The sequence below is a fragment of the Hemiscyllium ocellatum genome, chromosome 28 (genome assembly GCF_020745735.1).
Source record: "Hemiscyllium ocellatum isolate sHemOce1 chromosome 28, sHemOce1.pat.X.cur, whole genome shotgun sequence".
Taxonomy (NCBI): domain Eukaryota; kingdom Metazoa; phylum Chordata; class Chondrichthyes; order Orectolobiformes; family Hemiscylliidae; genus Hemiscyllium; species Hemiscyllium ocellatum.
The window spans coordinates 35,900,522-35,917,303 of NC_083428.1; the positions used below are offsets into that span (position 1 = coordinate 35,900,522).

General features: G+C 39.6%; 1 protein-coding gene across 1 annotated transcript in view; it reads left to right on the top strand.

Annotated features, from left to right (window-relative positions):
• LOC132829134 (cytotoxic T-lymphocyte protein 4-like) overlaps positions 1–16,782 on the top strand; it is a 35,575-nt gene that overhangs the window by 7,310 nt on the left and 11,483 nt on the right. Inside the window, exons 2-3 of the mRNA XM_060846461.1 lie at positions 14,549–14,905; positions 15,415–15,459. Of these exons, the coding sequence (XP_060702444.1) occupies positions 14,549–14,905; positions 15,415–15,459 (402 nt within the window). The remainder of the gene's footprint in view (positions 1–14,548; positions 14,906–15,414; positions 15,460–16,782) is intronic.

Consider the following 16,782-nt stretch of genomic DNA (forward strand, 5'->3'; position numbering starts at 1 on the left):
TTAAACGGAAGATCCAGAAAGGCAAGTTGAACATAAAGCAAATAAATTCCATGGGGTAGATGGTAATTATTTCAGATTGCTGCAGGAGACATTGGGAGACGTTTGTGAAGAGCTGATAGTAATTATAAGTGATTTGTTAGACAGGAAAAAGATGCTGGATTGATGACAGGCTAAATTGGTGAATACTGTAATTCAGAAGGAGGGACAAGGAGATTGGCACAACTATTAAAAGATTAGTTTAATTCCATTTTATGTAAAGTAATGAAGCTGATTATTGGGGTAAATGTGAGCTCTAAGTGTGTAACAGGAACTAGATAAACTGTATGGACTAAAAAGGGGAAACTTGCTTTAATGCTTTAAGAAGACAATAGCTTGCCTGAACTGAGATGTATCCTGTTACGTAATGTGCCTTGATGTTTTAAAAGCTTATCATAAAGTTGCATTGAAGGGTAATTGAATAAATTTAAAGTTGTAGAGATTCATAATAAACCAGGAAGGGATAAAAAAAACCTTAAAATGCTAACAGCCTTCTCAATTTGACACCTCAACATCAAAGACTTGCACACATTGCCTTCATATCTCTCTGTTCCTGTACTCCCACTTAAAATTGTATCATTTGCTTTATATTGCATCTTCTCATTCTTTTTCCCAAAATTGAATCATTTGTCATCTCTGTCCATTAATCTACATCTGCAAAGATCTGCTCATGTCATTTGATTATCTGTTGAAGTCTGTTAGTCTCCTCATTCATATTTGCTAAAGTTCCAAGTTTTTGAAATATTAATTCATGTTAAAATTATGCCCTCTCTATGAGATTCTGGTCATTAATATAAAACAAATTCTGTTGTGCTCTCAGTACAGATAGCTAGGGAATCCAACCTTTCAGCTTTAATCTCTGTAATCCTTCCTCAGCTTTCTAAACCAGTCTGCAGCCTTTGACATGGTCCCTGATCAAATTGCTTCTCCACAAAGAAACTGCCACTTTAATCCTATGGGTTCCAGTTGTGCCGAAAAGCCTATCGCACATCATTCAAACAAGGACCTTTTGAACATTTATATGGACAACATCAACAGAACTGTTAGCTCAGCCATCTCTGTTACTTTATTGAAGTATTTAATTAGAGTACTCAAACGTGATTTGCCTTTCAGAAAGCCTTGCCAGCCTTCAACATTTTGCGTACCACGAATGTCCTGATTTCTGAACCTCTCCCATCATTTGAGCCTTGGTGACTTTCATGTTAAACCACCATCAGCTATTCTCTGTCTAATGAGTGAGCAACTCTATGGTATATGGGATGATTGCAACTTTCTCTTTTATATGCTTATATTTTGGCAAGTGATACTTTTTTGTCCTATACTAATATCTCTGACAGCTTTCCACCACTGACTCTTAGATGTAGTTGCTAAGTTTATTCTAAATTTGCTTTTAGTTCTGGAACCTCTCCCAGATTAAGGGGGATTGGAATAATTTAGGAGGACTCTCTAAGCTAGCACTCTTGCATCTCTCAGTATTTTGTGGCACATCCATCAACACTGAGTGATTTTTTTACTTTGAGCTCTGCCAAACATTTTAGTATGCCCCTATTTCTAACTTTCTTTTATACTATTTCTCTTCTTCATCTTTACTTCATCTGACATTGATGGCATCCTCCTCCTGAATAGAGACAGATACAAAACACTCATTTAATACTACAACCCACGCTCTGCCCCAGAAGATCTCCTTGTTCATCTCTAAATAATTGTAATGTCCCTTTGACTGCCATTCCACAATTTGTTTTTAGATTCCTTCTCACACCTTCTCATGATCTATTTTCATGTACTTTTGTTGCCCCAATTATATCTATTTTCTAGTTCTCCCCTGCACTTTTTGCCTTCAGTAACATTCTCCACTGAACAATTGACCTGACAATAATCTGGTTTTCTTTTCTGTTTGATTTTAACTTCATGCTTTTAGTAATCAAGCAAGCCAACTTTCCCATTCCTTTTCCTGAACAGTCTCCTCTTAGAAAGCCATTCATTGCTCAACTACTTCATCACAGGACAGTCTTTGATTCTAATTCATTAAGTCACATTAATTCTTGGTTCACTAACATTAGGCCTCCTCATTTCATATCTGTGTGTGCCTACAGCTCATCAGTCTTTATACGAGATGTGCTCTTTGTGGTTTATCTCTCTGTCTTATCCATCCTATTTCTGAACTGTATTGTTAAGTTGTTTGTCTAAGTTCTTGCCTGTGTCGACAAATGCTTCGTCTTGTTGTAACCCTTCCCTTGGCAAGCTAGTCCAAACCTGACTTGCTGTAGAACTATTTAACATTCTTATCAGGATATTACTTCATATTCTGTTGAGTTAATACTATCCACATTGTACACATCTCTCCTTCCCAAGATTGGTTCTGATGTTCCAGGAATCATGGTCATCACTGCTCTGCCATTTCTCCAGAAGTTTGTTGACTATTTTTTATCTTACTGCTCTTATATGCACTAGCATGTGATATGAGTTATGCCAGAATGGTCAAATAAATATTATTCTATTAACGTTATCACAACTAAATAACTCTGACACTTAACACATGACAGTTGTTAGCAGTTGCATTCACTGTGGAAAACTTGTCCTCCAAATCTGATAGACTACACCACTAGTCTCTTGAATGAAATCTTCCTCTTACTTTGCTGCTGCATGCTAGTTCTACAACCCATTTTAATTGTATACGTTACAGGATTCTCAAGTCTTATCATACTAAAATGAATAGATTGGGTGACACTATTGTCATGACTATATGATGACTCCAGGGCTGAGATGATTGAATTCGATTTACAATAATTAAGCTAGCATGATTGACTTGTCTGACACAATTGTTTTGCTTTGTAGTCTGCAGTCCAGCTTGCCTAACTATGTTATTATATTTTGATGAGTTTCTGAAGAGGATTTAACATTGATAGTTTGCTTGCTGAATTACCGATCACATATTGCTTCTTGGCAATTCATCACTTGTAGTGAAGTTTTAGCTCATACACAACTAAACCTATCTATCATACTTTGCAACTTCTATTGTGTACAGAATGCAATGTGAATAGATATACTTCAATTTATGACAACACACAGCTCTAACAATGTTATAATTATAGAAAGAAAACCTAATCTCACACATGAGTGAGCAGAACAATAGCAGATGAAATTTAATGCAGACATAAATAAAATGCAATATATTTGAAAGAAAAATGCACGGCACATAAACTTCACGATGGTGATGATTTGATAAGGTTGAAACCAAAAAGAATCTTTATGCAAGGCTAATAACAAATCTAATCTCTTTTCTAATTGAAATTTAAGAATCTGGTTTGGTAATTGGGTGGTGGTATTAGCTAACTGACTGAATCAATCTGAACTGTTCTTGGTAGTTGGACGTCATTAGCATGTGTGGCTAGAAAGCTACGAGTGCTGCACAGACGGTCAGAGGTGGCTCATTGGTTAAGGATTGCAGGAAATTGTTTAACTCTAGCTGTCTGACATGTGTGGGTGTGCAAGGATTATTCATGAATAGGGCTTTATAGAAAAGCAAAATACTGCAAATGCTAGAAATCTGCAATGAAACCTGAAAATGCTCGCAAAACTTGGCAGGGCTGGTTACATCTGTGGAGATAGAAACAGAGTTGATGTTTAAAGTCTGAGATGACTCTACTTCAGAACTGAAAGAGTTGAAAATTGTGTTTATTATTCTGCAGATTAACAAATTGAATAGATTGTAAGGGTGCTCAGAGCCAAAGGTTAATAATGGTGAAGGAAAAATAGTGATGTAAATGAAGGGTGTGTGTGTGTGTGTGTGTGTGTGCGCTTAACTGATTACTTTTGAGGACCCGGATTTTAAATTTCAAATGTTACAGAGTCATAGAGATGTACAGCACAGAAACAGAACCCCCGGCCCAGCTCATCCATGCCGATCTGATATCCCAACTCAATGTAGTCTTGTCTGCCAGCACCTGGCCCATATCCCTCCAAACCCTTCTTATCTATGATGCCTTTTAAATATTGCATTTATACTATGGGCTGTTAGAAATAAAGCCTCAAATGTGAGGGAGAAATAAGAGAAAGCCTGTAGATTTTTAAATTAACTTATCACATTGTGATATACCTGTGGAGCAGGTGTGGCTTGAACCCAGGCCTACTGGCTTAGAGATAGGGACACAACCACTGCACCACAAGAGGTCTGAAGGAGACAATCTGTGCTCTGGCTGTTAAATCAATAAGGTGTACAAAACTTCCAAATGGTTGAGTGGACCCCATTAGTTTGTACACTGGGTCACACCTTCAATTTGATTTACCATCTGCATGAGGAAGCAGTGTGAGGGTACACCATCCAAGAAATTACATTGCTTTTCTCTCTGATTTTAAATTGATTTTACATGTGGAGCATAGGACACACTCTGATCCTTCAATGGGAGGCTGTCACTTCTTTACAGCTGGAAGAGGAGTGGACTTAAACACACAACCTTCTGACTCACAGGCTGCAGACTGAACCATGGGAGTTAATAGTGTACTGTAATGTTACATTTAATTCTCAAATAATGTGGGGCACTTACATGGTTGTTTCCGCACAAACAGCTGCCTAGAAAATCACTGGTGCCCAGTCTAATGTTCATGCAAATATAGGATGAGGATGGATTTATTACCATATTACCATTTATTACCTTATGACCAGGCTTGCTCCATTTGCATGTGCCTCACACACTATGTTGGTCAGGACATTGTATGAAGGTTAGCAGCTACAATGTAACCCTTTTCAAACTTATTTTGTATTTTCTTTGCAATGGCACGTATTATCAGGCAGCCAGCTAAAATATGATTCATTAAATCACCGTGGGCAGCACGGTGGCACAGTGGTTAGCACTGTTGCCTCATAGCGCCTGTAGACCCGGGTTCAATTCCCGACTCAGGCGACTGACTGTGTGGAGTTTGCACGTTCTCCCCGTGTCTGCGTGGGTTTCCTCCGGGTGCTCCGGTTTCCTCCCACAGTCACAAAGATGTGCGGGTCAGGTGAATTGGCCATGCTAAATTGCCCGTAGTGTTAGGTAAGGGGTAAATGTAGGGGTATGGGTGGGTTGCGCTTCGGCGGGTCGGTGTGGACTTGTTGGGCCGAAGGGCCTGTTTCCACACTGTAAGTCTAATCTAATCTAAAGAATGCAACTGAGGATACTGCCAGAATGAAAAGAGACAATTTTCTTTTAACTTGCTTTAATATGGAGTTAGAAAAAGCTGTTTCTAGCCACCATTCACTCTCTATGCTGATATTTTGTTGGTATTGTTCTCATTTTACTGAATTATACATTATTTCTGTAAAAAAGTAGTAGCTGTACTGCAACTACAATGTTTTTTCTAATGAAAGCAACAGGTGAGTGGGTGGAAAGCAAGTGAAATGTTTGATCTGGGTGAGCATCAGCTAAAATCCCCTATTCTTAGGGAGTTTGAGCGTCTTCATTAACTGGAGAGAGAGCAATGATAGGTTTCAGTTACATTTACTTTGCATTGAAGACCACAGAGTTATTTTCATGCTGTAGTAAAGAAACTGTGCACATTCCGGTAACCTGCACACAGCCACCTCGCTACATATCCCAGTGAGAATTAGATTGGAGATGGTTGACCTTGTTTTTGAGTGTCAATTGAGAAACAAGACACAAAGAAAATTGACACAAGACCTCACCTCAGAATTAAGAGATTTGATACTATTATTTTTCATAGAAAACACAGAACATTGCAGCACAGTACAGGCCCTTCGCCCTCGATGTTGCGCCAACCTGTGAAACCAATCTGAAGCCCATCTAACTGTCACTATTCCATTATCATCCATATGTTTATTCAATAACAATTTAAATGTCCTTAATATTGGCAAGTCCACTACTGTTGCAGGCAGAGCATTCCACGTCCTCACTACTCTCTGAGTAAGGAACCTACCTTTGACATCTGTCCTGTCAAATTTTTATCACCACTCAATTTAAAGCTGTGTCCCCTCATGCTAGCCATCACCATCCAAGGAAAAAGGCTCTCACTGTCCATCCTATCTAGTCCTCTGATCATCTTGGATACCTCTATTAAGTCACCTCTCAATCTTCTCCTCTCTAAAGAAAACATCCTCATGTCCCTCAGCTTTTCCTCATAAGACCTTCCCTCCATACCTGGCAACATCCTGGTAAATCTCATCTGCACCCTTTCCAATGCTTCCACATCTTTCCTATAATGTGGCGACCAGAACTTTATGCAATACTCCAAGTGTAGCTGCACCAGAGTTTTGTACAGCTACAATGTGACCTCATGGTTCTGAAACTCAATCCCTCTACCAATAAAAGCTAACACATCATATGCCTTCTTAACAATCCTACCAACCTGGGTGGCAACTTTCAGGGATAATTGCACATGGACACAGAGATCTCTCTGCTCATCCACACTACTAAGAATCTTACCACTAACCCAGTAACTCTGTATTCCTATTATTCCTTCCAAAGTGAATCACCTCACACTTATCCGCATTAAACTCCATTTGCCACCTCTCAGCTCTGCAGCTTATCCATGCCCTACTGTAACCTGCACCATCCTTCCGCACTGTCTACAACTCCACCAACTTTAAGAGTCACCTTCAGTCTTCCCAGTGTTTGGTGCGGGATCTGTCAGCTTCAGTGGTGGCTGCATTTCCGAGATCATCCCAGTACAGTCTCATGGCGGTGGCATTGTCGGTGGAGGCAAGATGGTGCTGAGGAATGCTGGCAGGGTTCCAGCAGTGCAGTGTAGTGACAGGACTCGAGGCTGGCCAACTGCTTTGTGCTGGTGTTAGTCTCAGCATCGGCTGGATGTACCTGGATCTAGACGTATGGCTAAGCACTTACAAGAAGAATTATAATGTTGAACTAATAATTTTATTTTCTACCTTTATATTCTACGTCTTGGCTTATTTCTGTGTTTTAAGGTGGCACTGGTGTGAGGTGACATTACACAACACTTTTCACTGTATTTGTAACAAATACATGTGGAAATAAATTTAAAAATCCAATTGTAACTTTGGAAAGAGACGATTCTGGTATCAACAATAATACCCAAGACCTGATCTAGATAAGATTCCCCAGAACAAGCTGCATGTGTAGTGTAGATGGGCGTTGTCTGCTCCGTTTTAGACCATAAGTCAACAGATCGCTGTTTATCAAAATTAAGGCAGAAGCCAGAAAATCTCCTCAAATTTTAGCCCTTTCTGTGAAAATCCACTGACACTGAGGTTGTTTTCACAACTTGGAAAACTCTAATGGGCACCAATATGTTCACTGCTGCGATGTATGGTCTGCTGGTCGCCAGATAATGTAAGTGTATCTGTCCCAGTGGAATACCCTTCCGGGTCAGGACTTGACATTGCTAAGAGCTGCACTCAATGTCCAGTCTATCCAGTCTTGACTTATCTGACCCTAATGGAATTCATGGTTGACTGTGACATACTGAGTAACATTATATTTTCCCAGGTTATCATTTTCACTCTTCCAAAATATTGTTCATGATAAAAGTGTACAAACATTTGTGATTTTGTGTTGTGTTTAATTGCCCTTTGTTTTCAGGGTGGTAGCTAATTGTAAACTCCACCTGCTAAAATAGCTGACATATCAATGCTTTAAACATTTATCTGCTTATATATGTTACATTTTTTGGTACCTTCTCACATCTTTAGGGCATCCTATAGTTTTAGAGTCATAGAGTCAAAGAGATGTACAGCAAAGAAACAGTTTAATCATTGTGCTGCTGTTGTTCCGGCAGCCAACTTGTATGGAGGAAGGTCTCACAAATAGGTTATTAAACAAATGACTAGGAAAGTTAGGTTTCATCATTGAGGAGATTTCCCCTTCCTACACCTGATTATTAAAATGTCCTGCTTGTGGTGAGGGGACGTTTCTGGTTGCCATTTTGAAGAAAGTCTGATCGTAAGGGCACCTCTCTGACTTTGAAAACCAATTAACAGCAGCTTTCTCTTGGTTGGGGTGGAGAGGAGAGGAGTGTAAATGCTTATTGGAAGCCCAGAGAGTGGTTTATTGGTCAATAGCTAGATAGGAAAACATAGGTTCTATTTATAGCTGTTAATGGGAAATATTAAACTTTTAAAAATGGTGCATTTGGATTAGATCAGAAGTAAAACCTTAAAAGCTTCAAATTAGAAACGCCAATTTCTGGATTTTGGGGGTGGCTGGGAGTGCAGGCATTCGGAATTTAGGCATTAGCCCCTCCCACAATGTGCCCCCCCCCCACTTAAACATTTTAAAACAGGTCTTCATGTCTCAGGTGTTTTTTTAACTCTTGCTCCAGTTTTAATGCTAGCCATCTGGGTTTCCAGTAATTGTTAACAATTTGAAATAGGGCTGTGAGGGGAGGGTGAAGGTGCACTGACTGTTAGGGTATGGTTAACCTTAATCTTCAGTTGAGCATCACTGAGACCATTTTGTATGAGCTAGATCAACCCTGGTCACCATAATGTAAACTTGCTGCTACCATCCTCTTTTTAGATTGGATGCAAGATGCAGTTAATTGTTTGAGAGCAATCAGTTTCAAATTACATTGATATAATGGATGGCTATGAGGCGGCATAGATGTCTATATTCTTTGAGATTAGATTAGATTCCCTACAGTGTGGAAACAGGCCCTTTGGCCCAACCAGTTCACACTTATCCACATTAAACTCCATTTGCCACCTCTCAGCTCTGCAGCTTATCTATGCCCTACTGTAACCTGCACCATCCTTCCGCACTGTCCACAACTCCACCGACTTTAAGAGTCACCTTCAGTCTTCCCATTGTTTGGTGCGAGACCTGTCAGCCTCAGCAGTGGCTGCATTTCCGAGATCATTCCAGTGCAGTCTCATGGTGGCAACCCTCCGCAGAGTAACCCATCCAGACCCATTTCATTCTGACTAATGTACCTAACACTATGGGCAATTTAGCATGGCCAATTCACCTGACCTGCACAACTTTGGACTGTGTGAGGAAACTGGAGCACCTGAAGGGAACCCACGCAGACACAGGGAAAACGTGCAAACTCCACACAGACAGTCACCCCAGGTTGGAATTGAACCTGGGACCCTGGTGCTATGAGGCTGCAGTGCTAACCACTGAGCCACCGTGCTGTGGAGCCATTTTGCTTTTCTTCATCATTCAAGGGGTAGTAAGCCTGTGGAATTTTCTACCACAGAAGATTGTGGAGACTAAGTCTTTGGATATATTCAAAAAAGAATGTTACATTTTTAGATGTTAAAGGCTACCAGAAGGTATGGGGAGAAATCAGGAATATGGCATTGAGATAGATGATCAACTGTGATCATGTTGACTGGTGGCGCAGTCTTGAAGAGCTGAATGGACTACTGCTGCTCTTACTTTCTATGCTTTCTATGTAGGTCAGTTTGAGAGATGCATGTTAAATTTGCTTTAGGAAGTGAGTGGTTCAGTGATTTTCAAAATTTTTCTTCGATGTACACAATTTCACTGTGGGCATTTTGGAGCTGAGGGAAAAATCTTGCTCAAGCCTCTGATTTTAACTGACAAATTTAAGTTAGTGTTGTCAGTTGGTACAGATGACCTGATCGTGATCTATTGGTGCTGTAAGAGTTCCTCCCCTCCCCACCTCCCCCCCTCACTCCCCCCACATATCAGGGTAGCAATGAGCATGTTGGAGACTTCCTTTTCAAGGTAGTACTAATACAGTATATTGGTTTCCCCAGGCACAAGGTGACTTCTATTTGGTGCATTGTTTCATATATGAAACCTCGGATTTAAAAGCTTCACTATTATTTCTCAAATCTTTTAAAGTTCCAACCTGTACAGTCCTACAGCTGCTTGCCCTCCAACTTTAAATTTGTTGAATAATTATCAGATTTTTAACTGTCATTATTTAAAGTTGTGGGTCATTGTTTTTTTCAGGTTTCAATCATGAGCCTTGAATAGCATTTCAGAATATTGCAACAGGTATATGTCACAGTCAAATTGGACCACTTGACTGTACAGAGATTGAATGCATTGCACAATGTTTTAATAACCTGGTCCTATTCATTTTGTAATCATTTTAACCCCTTAAAAATCAAGGTGGCTTTCAAACATCAGTGATTATATTAAATGTGATATCAGAGATTTCATATTTGAGAAATCTCCTCAATATAGTTATTAAATCTTCCTGCTGCCTTTCTGTTCATGTTAAGGAATTTTGCTCAAAGATCCACTTGGTTTCCTTGCACCAATTTACTCAATATGAGCTTTTATTTTCAGTGGTTGCAATCTGACATTTAGAGAATGAATTTGTTTTAAAAGTTTAGTTGGTTTCTTATCTGGAATTTCAGAATTTTTTGAAGGTTCCAGCAGTTTTCATAGATTTTATTTGTGGTTTTTGATATACTGTATATTATCAGTAAGTTGACAAAGGTAAGGCCAAAGTAAGGTGGATATCCTCTTATGCAATTTATTTACACTTTATCCTTTTACAAGGATCAAGTCACCTTGTGAAACACAATAATTGTACCTTGGAAAATTCGCTGTTTGTGTTGTAAAATCCCATGTGATTTGAAATAGCATTCAATACAAGGGCTTTTACATGAATAATTATTTAAAGATAGTGAAGAAGGCATTTGGTATGCTTTCCTTTATTGGTCGAGTATTGAGTACAGGAGTTGGGAGGTCGTGTTATGGCTGTACAGGACTTTGTCGCCACTGTTGGAATATTGCATACAATTCTGGTCTCCTTCCTATCGAAAAGATGTTGTGAAACTTGAAAGGGTTCAGAAAAGATTTACAAGGATGTTGCCAGGGTTGGAGGGTTTGAGCTACAGGGAGAGGCTGAACAGCTGGGGCTGTTTTCACTGGAGCGTCAGAGGCTGAGGGGTGACCTTATACAGATTTACAAAATTATGAGGGGCATGGATAGGATGAATAGACAAAGTCTTTTCCCTGGGGTTGGAGAGTCCAGAACTAGAGGGCATAGGTTTAGGGTGAGAGGGGAAAGATATAAAAGAGACCTAAGGGGCAACCTTTTCACGCAGAGGGTGGTATGTGTATGGAATGAGCTGCCAGAGGATGTGGTGGAGGCTGGTACAATTGCAACATTTAAGAGGCATTTGGATGGGTATATGAGTAGGAAGGGTTCGGAGGGATATGGGCCAGGCGCTGGCAGGTGGGACTAGATTGGGTTGGGATATCTGGTCGACATGGACAGGTTGGACCGAAGGGTCTGTTTCCATGCTGTACATCTCTATGACTCTATGACTCTAAGTGATGAGCTGAGATGGAATAACACTGCTGCGAACCTTGGAAGCAGTCTTTCGGAGGAGTGATAGCCTGATTTATGATTTATGATTTAGTTATTATGAAACATACCCAAATATTAACTATTTTCCATAATACTTTGGGATTGCAACTGAAAATTATTAAGAACAAATAATAAAACACTGCTTTAAGGAACTTATATTTCAAATTTCTGAATAAAACTAAACTGGCTGCCAATGGATCAAAACATTGCTTGAGTCATGTCAACATAGTAATAGCTCCAAAATTTACCCAGACTTTGGCACTAAACAGATTATATCATGTCATTCTGTAAAATCTATAAGGCAACTGGAAAATTAAAATGCAATACAGTGCATTTCCTTTACTTTCAATTGAAAAACACAAAGGTCTTGCAGGACAGAGACATTGGAATACTGTGTCCAGTTCTAGTCACCCAGTTATTGGAAGGGTATTATTAGGCAGGAGAGGTTCAGAAGTGATTTACCAGGATGTTGCCAAGTATGGATGATTTGAGTTATAAAGAAAGGCTGGATAGGCTGGCAGCATAGAAGGCAACCTGTTAGAAGTTTATTTTCCAATGAGAGATATAGATAGAGTTGATGGTAGTTGTCTTTTACTAGTATTGGGGATTTCAAGACTAGGGGCACATTTTTAAGCTGAGAGTTAATAAAGACATGAAGGGTAAATTTTTTACCCACTGGGTGGTTCGCATGTGGAATGAACTCCTTGATGAAGTGAAGGACGTGGGTACAATTACAATAGTTAAAAGATATTTGGATAGGTACATGAATAGGAAAGGTTTGGAGGGATATGGGTCTGGATCAGGCAGGTGGAACCACTTTTGTTTGGGATTATGTTTGACATGGACTGGTTAGACTGAAGGATCTATTTCCATGCTGTATGACCATACGACTATGATTCTATGACAGCTCTACAAATTTCGATTATAGAGAAAGTAAAGCTGAAACGAAGAAAGAGAGTTGCGCCCATAAAATGCACATTTTCTGGGGATATTCCAAAGAACTTCACATTGCTTTAATTATATTGAAGTGTAATCACTTGTTGCCTAAGCGAACACAGCAACTAATCCATATATAGAAAGATCCCATAAACAATGATGAGATAGCTGAACTGGTTGATTCAGTTTGGATGGTGTTAGTTTATGGATAAATGCTGGCGGAGACACTTGAAAAACTCCATTGCTGTTCATAGATTGATGTAATGGACACTTTTATATTCATTATTGATGGAGTCTTAATTTACTGTCTCATTCAAGAGGTGTACTTCTGTCAATCTATCTTCACTTCAGTAGTAGCATGACAGCCTGATTATGTACTCAATAAAAAAAACGAGGTCATGAGTACATGTCCTTTTCAAGGAATTTATTCGATCTCTAATTGAGTGTTTCATGATGAAGATGTTGCTTGGAAAACAATCTTTCTGCATTTGGTGTGTCAAAAAGAAATTAGGCCAGATCCTGCTTGAAATGTTGTGAAACTTGAAAGGGTTCAGAAAAGATCTACAAGGATGTTGCCAGGGTTGGAGGATTTGAGCTATAGGGAGAGGCTGAATAGATTGGGACTGTTTTCCCTGGAGCGTCAGAGGCTGAGGGGTGACCTTAGAGGTTTATAAAATCATGAGGGGCAGGAACAGTGTAAATAGACAAGGTCTTTTCCCTGGGGTTGGGGGCTCCAGAACTAACGGCATAGGTATAGGTGAGAGGGCAAAGATATAAAAGAGAACCAAGGGGCAACTTTTTCACCTAGAGGGTGGTGCATGTATGTAATGAGCTGCCAGAGGAAATGGTGGAGGCTGGTACAATTACAGCATTTAAAAGTCATCTGGATGAGTATGTGAATAGGGAGGGCTTAGAGGGATATGGGTCAAGTGCTGGCAAATGGGACTAGATTAGATTAGGATATCTGGTTGGCATGGACGAGTTGGACCGAAGGGTTTGTTCTATGTTGTACATCTCCATAACTCTATGACTCTAAGTGGTACTATCACTGAATATATGATGAAAAATAGTGCAACATTTTTTTTCAAAGAAGAGTATTTTTCATCAACACGATGGCATTGCGTACCTTTTGAGCAGTTGTGACTTAAACCCAGCTCAGGGCTAGGGACACTACCACTGTATCACAAGGGGGCCAAGTTATTTTTGCATCAACCTATTCAGAGCTGTTATTGCATGCCTCTGTGGCAGGCAAGACTTGAACCTGGAACTCCTGGCTCAGAGGTAGGGACGTTACCCTGTGCCACAAGTGTCCTTCATATGGAGTGCACCACAAACAGTCCACATCATGTTCTCATCTAAAACTTGCTCAAGTGCAGGTAAATATTCAATTTAAACATCCAGCTTGTGACCTTCCACAGATTTAGAAACAAAACTCAAACCCATTGGATTAAAGAACTGTAGAATTCGGAATACAAAATAATTTAAGGAACAGAAAGCTCATCTATTTCTTTACTTTCTCTGTAGCTCTAAATCTATACCCTGCATTCTGTTCTATTACCCTGATGTACTTATGTATGGTATGATTTATCTGGATAACATGCAAAACAATACGTTTCACTCTATCTTGGCACACCTGAAAGTAATCAAATCAAACCAAATCCAAACAAATCATGTGCGATAGTCAGCGTGGTAAGGTCATGGTGAATAGTTGGGATTTGCCCGGGAGTTAGACAATAATTTTTCTGTCTTACTTTTCCAGTGTAACTATTTATGTAATAACAACAGAATTTTATGAAGCTTCCAGCATTGAGGTAGAGTTGGAGACTTTCAAAACATGTTTTAGGGCCTCAAAGAGAATACAGGAGAGATTGGCTGGAATAGCACTGGGACTTTATTCCAGTCTGTTCGCTTGACTAATGGGGGTATGATCTTCTAAGAATAGAGAATCTTAAGAGCCCATTCATGTGGTTCATCTCCATTACAATTCAGTAAAAAGAGAATGGTCCATTCCGAATGATCCAGCCACTTGGATGAATTTTTGAAAAGAAGCCACATTGTTTGTTTTTATTGTTCAGGTTGATGTTCTGATAATAGAGTTTGCAAGTGAGCATCAAGCTGTCCAGGTAAATATGCCTTCTGTAATCATTGGCACATAAAATATTTTATTTGATCATTTGTCTGTTAGAAACATTTTAGATGGCTGAATAGATACAGTTGCATGAATAATTGAAAACAATGGGGGTTGATTTCCAGAAGATCCTTCAGACAAAGAGTGAACATTTCAATTCTTTTCTTTTCCTTACAGTTGGGAAGAGTGTGATTCTTATGGTTACACAATCTCCGCCGTACCTTTCTGCATTGGAAGGAGGCACAGCAACAATGACTTGTTGGATTAATAGTTCCAGCTTGGAACGACGCATAGAATGGAGCAAAGTTTTATCAGAGCAAAGGATTCTAGTTCTGACATCCAAAGGGAACATAACCAAACCTAACCTGGATTACACCAAAAGGATGAAACACTCTCTCAATGATACAGTTAGCACTCTGTCTATTTACCCCATACACCGGAATGACACTGGGATGTACGTTTGTGAGGTATTAATTGAGATTCCTCCCCCAGTATATAGAATGTCTGGGAATGGCACTCACCTGCAGGTCCAAGGTTAGTAAATGATTTGTGTTTTGGCTTTTAGATGAATAGATATGATTATGATAGGAAACAACTTATTGGCCATTCTAGCTTGCCCCATAGAGCTATGGTTCTCCCTTAAGTAAGATATGGGTGCTCTCTGTCAATCAAAAAAATCTCCAAGTGAAAAGATGGACACAACTCCTGAGGCAATCAGGGGTCAAAATAACTGAAAAATTCCTCTCCAACATGTTTAGTCATTTGAATCCAGTCCAGCAGACCACATTGACCCTGATTTATTTTATAGACTATTAAACGCTTGAAAGATCACCAGCCTGCTCTCATTTTCATGAAAAAAAACATAAATTGAATATACACTCTTGGGAACCTGTCGTATATGCTCTTGATTCTCACTTAATTAGCTGTTATTTCTCAAAGAGCTTCACGAGTGAAAAAGTATGTTAATTTAGCTAACAATCAAGTTTGAGTACTTGAAGTTTCACTGTTATAACAAATTAAATAATATGTGTTTATTATTCCAGTTGTCAACAATGAAATGGCAGTGTCTTCCAATGACAATACAACTGGTATGTGGCAACTTCCTGTTTACAATTGCAAAGATGTCGCACAATGATCTTCTTCATTTAGTATTTGCTCTGCATTGTGTGCTGGTGACAGATCCAGAATTTGATGTATTTTGGTGTAAAATTAGCTTCAGCAGTGTCTTGGATCACAGGATGTATCCAAGTAGCTTATTTCGGGTTCAGTTAAATCTAGACAAGGCTCAACAACAGCGATTTGCTTAAATATGTGTGTCTATTAAGTAATAATAACGAATGATAATAATAACAATAAGAGAAATAAATGGAAAATAAAGGAGAAAAAGCAACAAGTGTCACGCACTTCTGCTTGTTGGGGAGCCATTGATCGATGGCTGGTCTGGAGACATAGGTTTGCTCTTGGCACTGTTTGCAATCCTGGTCCAAGATGAAGTTCCACCCACTTGGAATGAAATTCTGTCTCTTACACAGTGTAACAAACAACCAACATAGAAAGACAGAAGACAAAACTGCTTGCTAATGCAGAAACAGAAGACAAAACAAGCTGCAGCTGCCCTTTCCATAAGGCCATAAGACCATAAGACATAGGAGCAGAAATTAGGCCATTCAGCCCATTAAGTCTGCTCAGCCATTCAATCATGTCTGGTGAGTTTCTCAACCTCATTCTTCCACTTTCTCCCCATAACCCTTGAACCCCTTGAAACTCAAGAACCTATCTATGTCAATCTTAAACATACTCAATGACCTGGCCTCCATAGTTTTCTGTGGTAGTGAATTCCATAGATTCCCCACTCTCTGGCTGAAGAAGTTTCTCCTTTTCTCCATTCTAAAGGGTCTTCCCTTTACTCTAAGGCTGTGCCCTTGGGTCCCAGTCTCTCCTACCAATGGAAACATCTTCCCAACATCTACTCTGTCTCAGCCATTCAGTATTCTGTATTAGATCCCTCTCAACCTCCTAAACTCCATCGAGAACAAACCCAGAGTCCTCAAACATTCTCATTTGTTAAGCTGTTCATTCCTGAGACCATTCTCGTGAACCTCCTCTGAACATGTTCCAAGGCCAATATATTCTTCCTGAGTTCTGGGACACAAAACAACATGCAATATTCCAAATGTGGTCTGACCAGAGCTTTATAGAGCCTCAGAAGTACATCCCTGCTTTTACATTCAAGTCCTCTCAAAACAAATGCCAACATTGCATTTGCCTTCCTAAATACTGACTCAACCTGTAAGTTCACCTTGAGAGAATCCTGGACTCGAACTTTCAAGTCTCTTTGCCCTTCAGACTTCTGGATTTGCTCCCCATTTAGAAAATAGTCCATGTCTTTATTCTTCCTACCCAAGTGCATG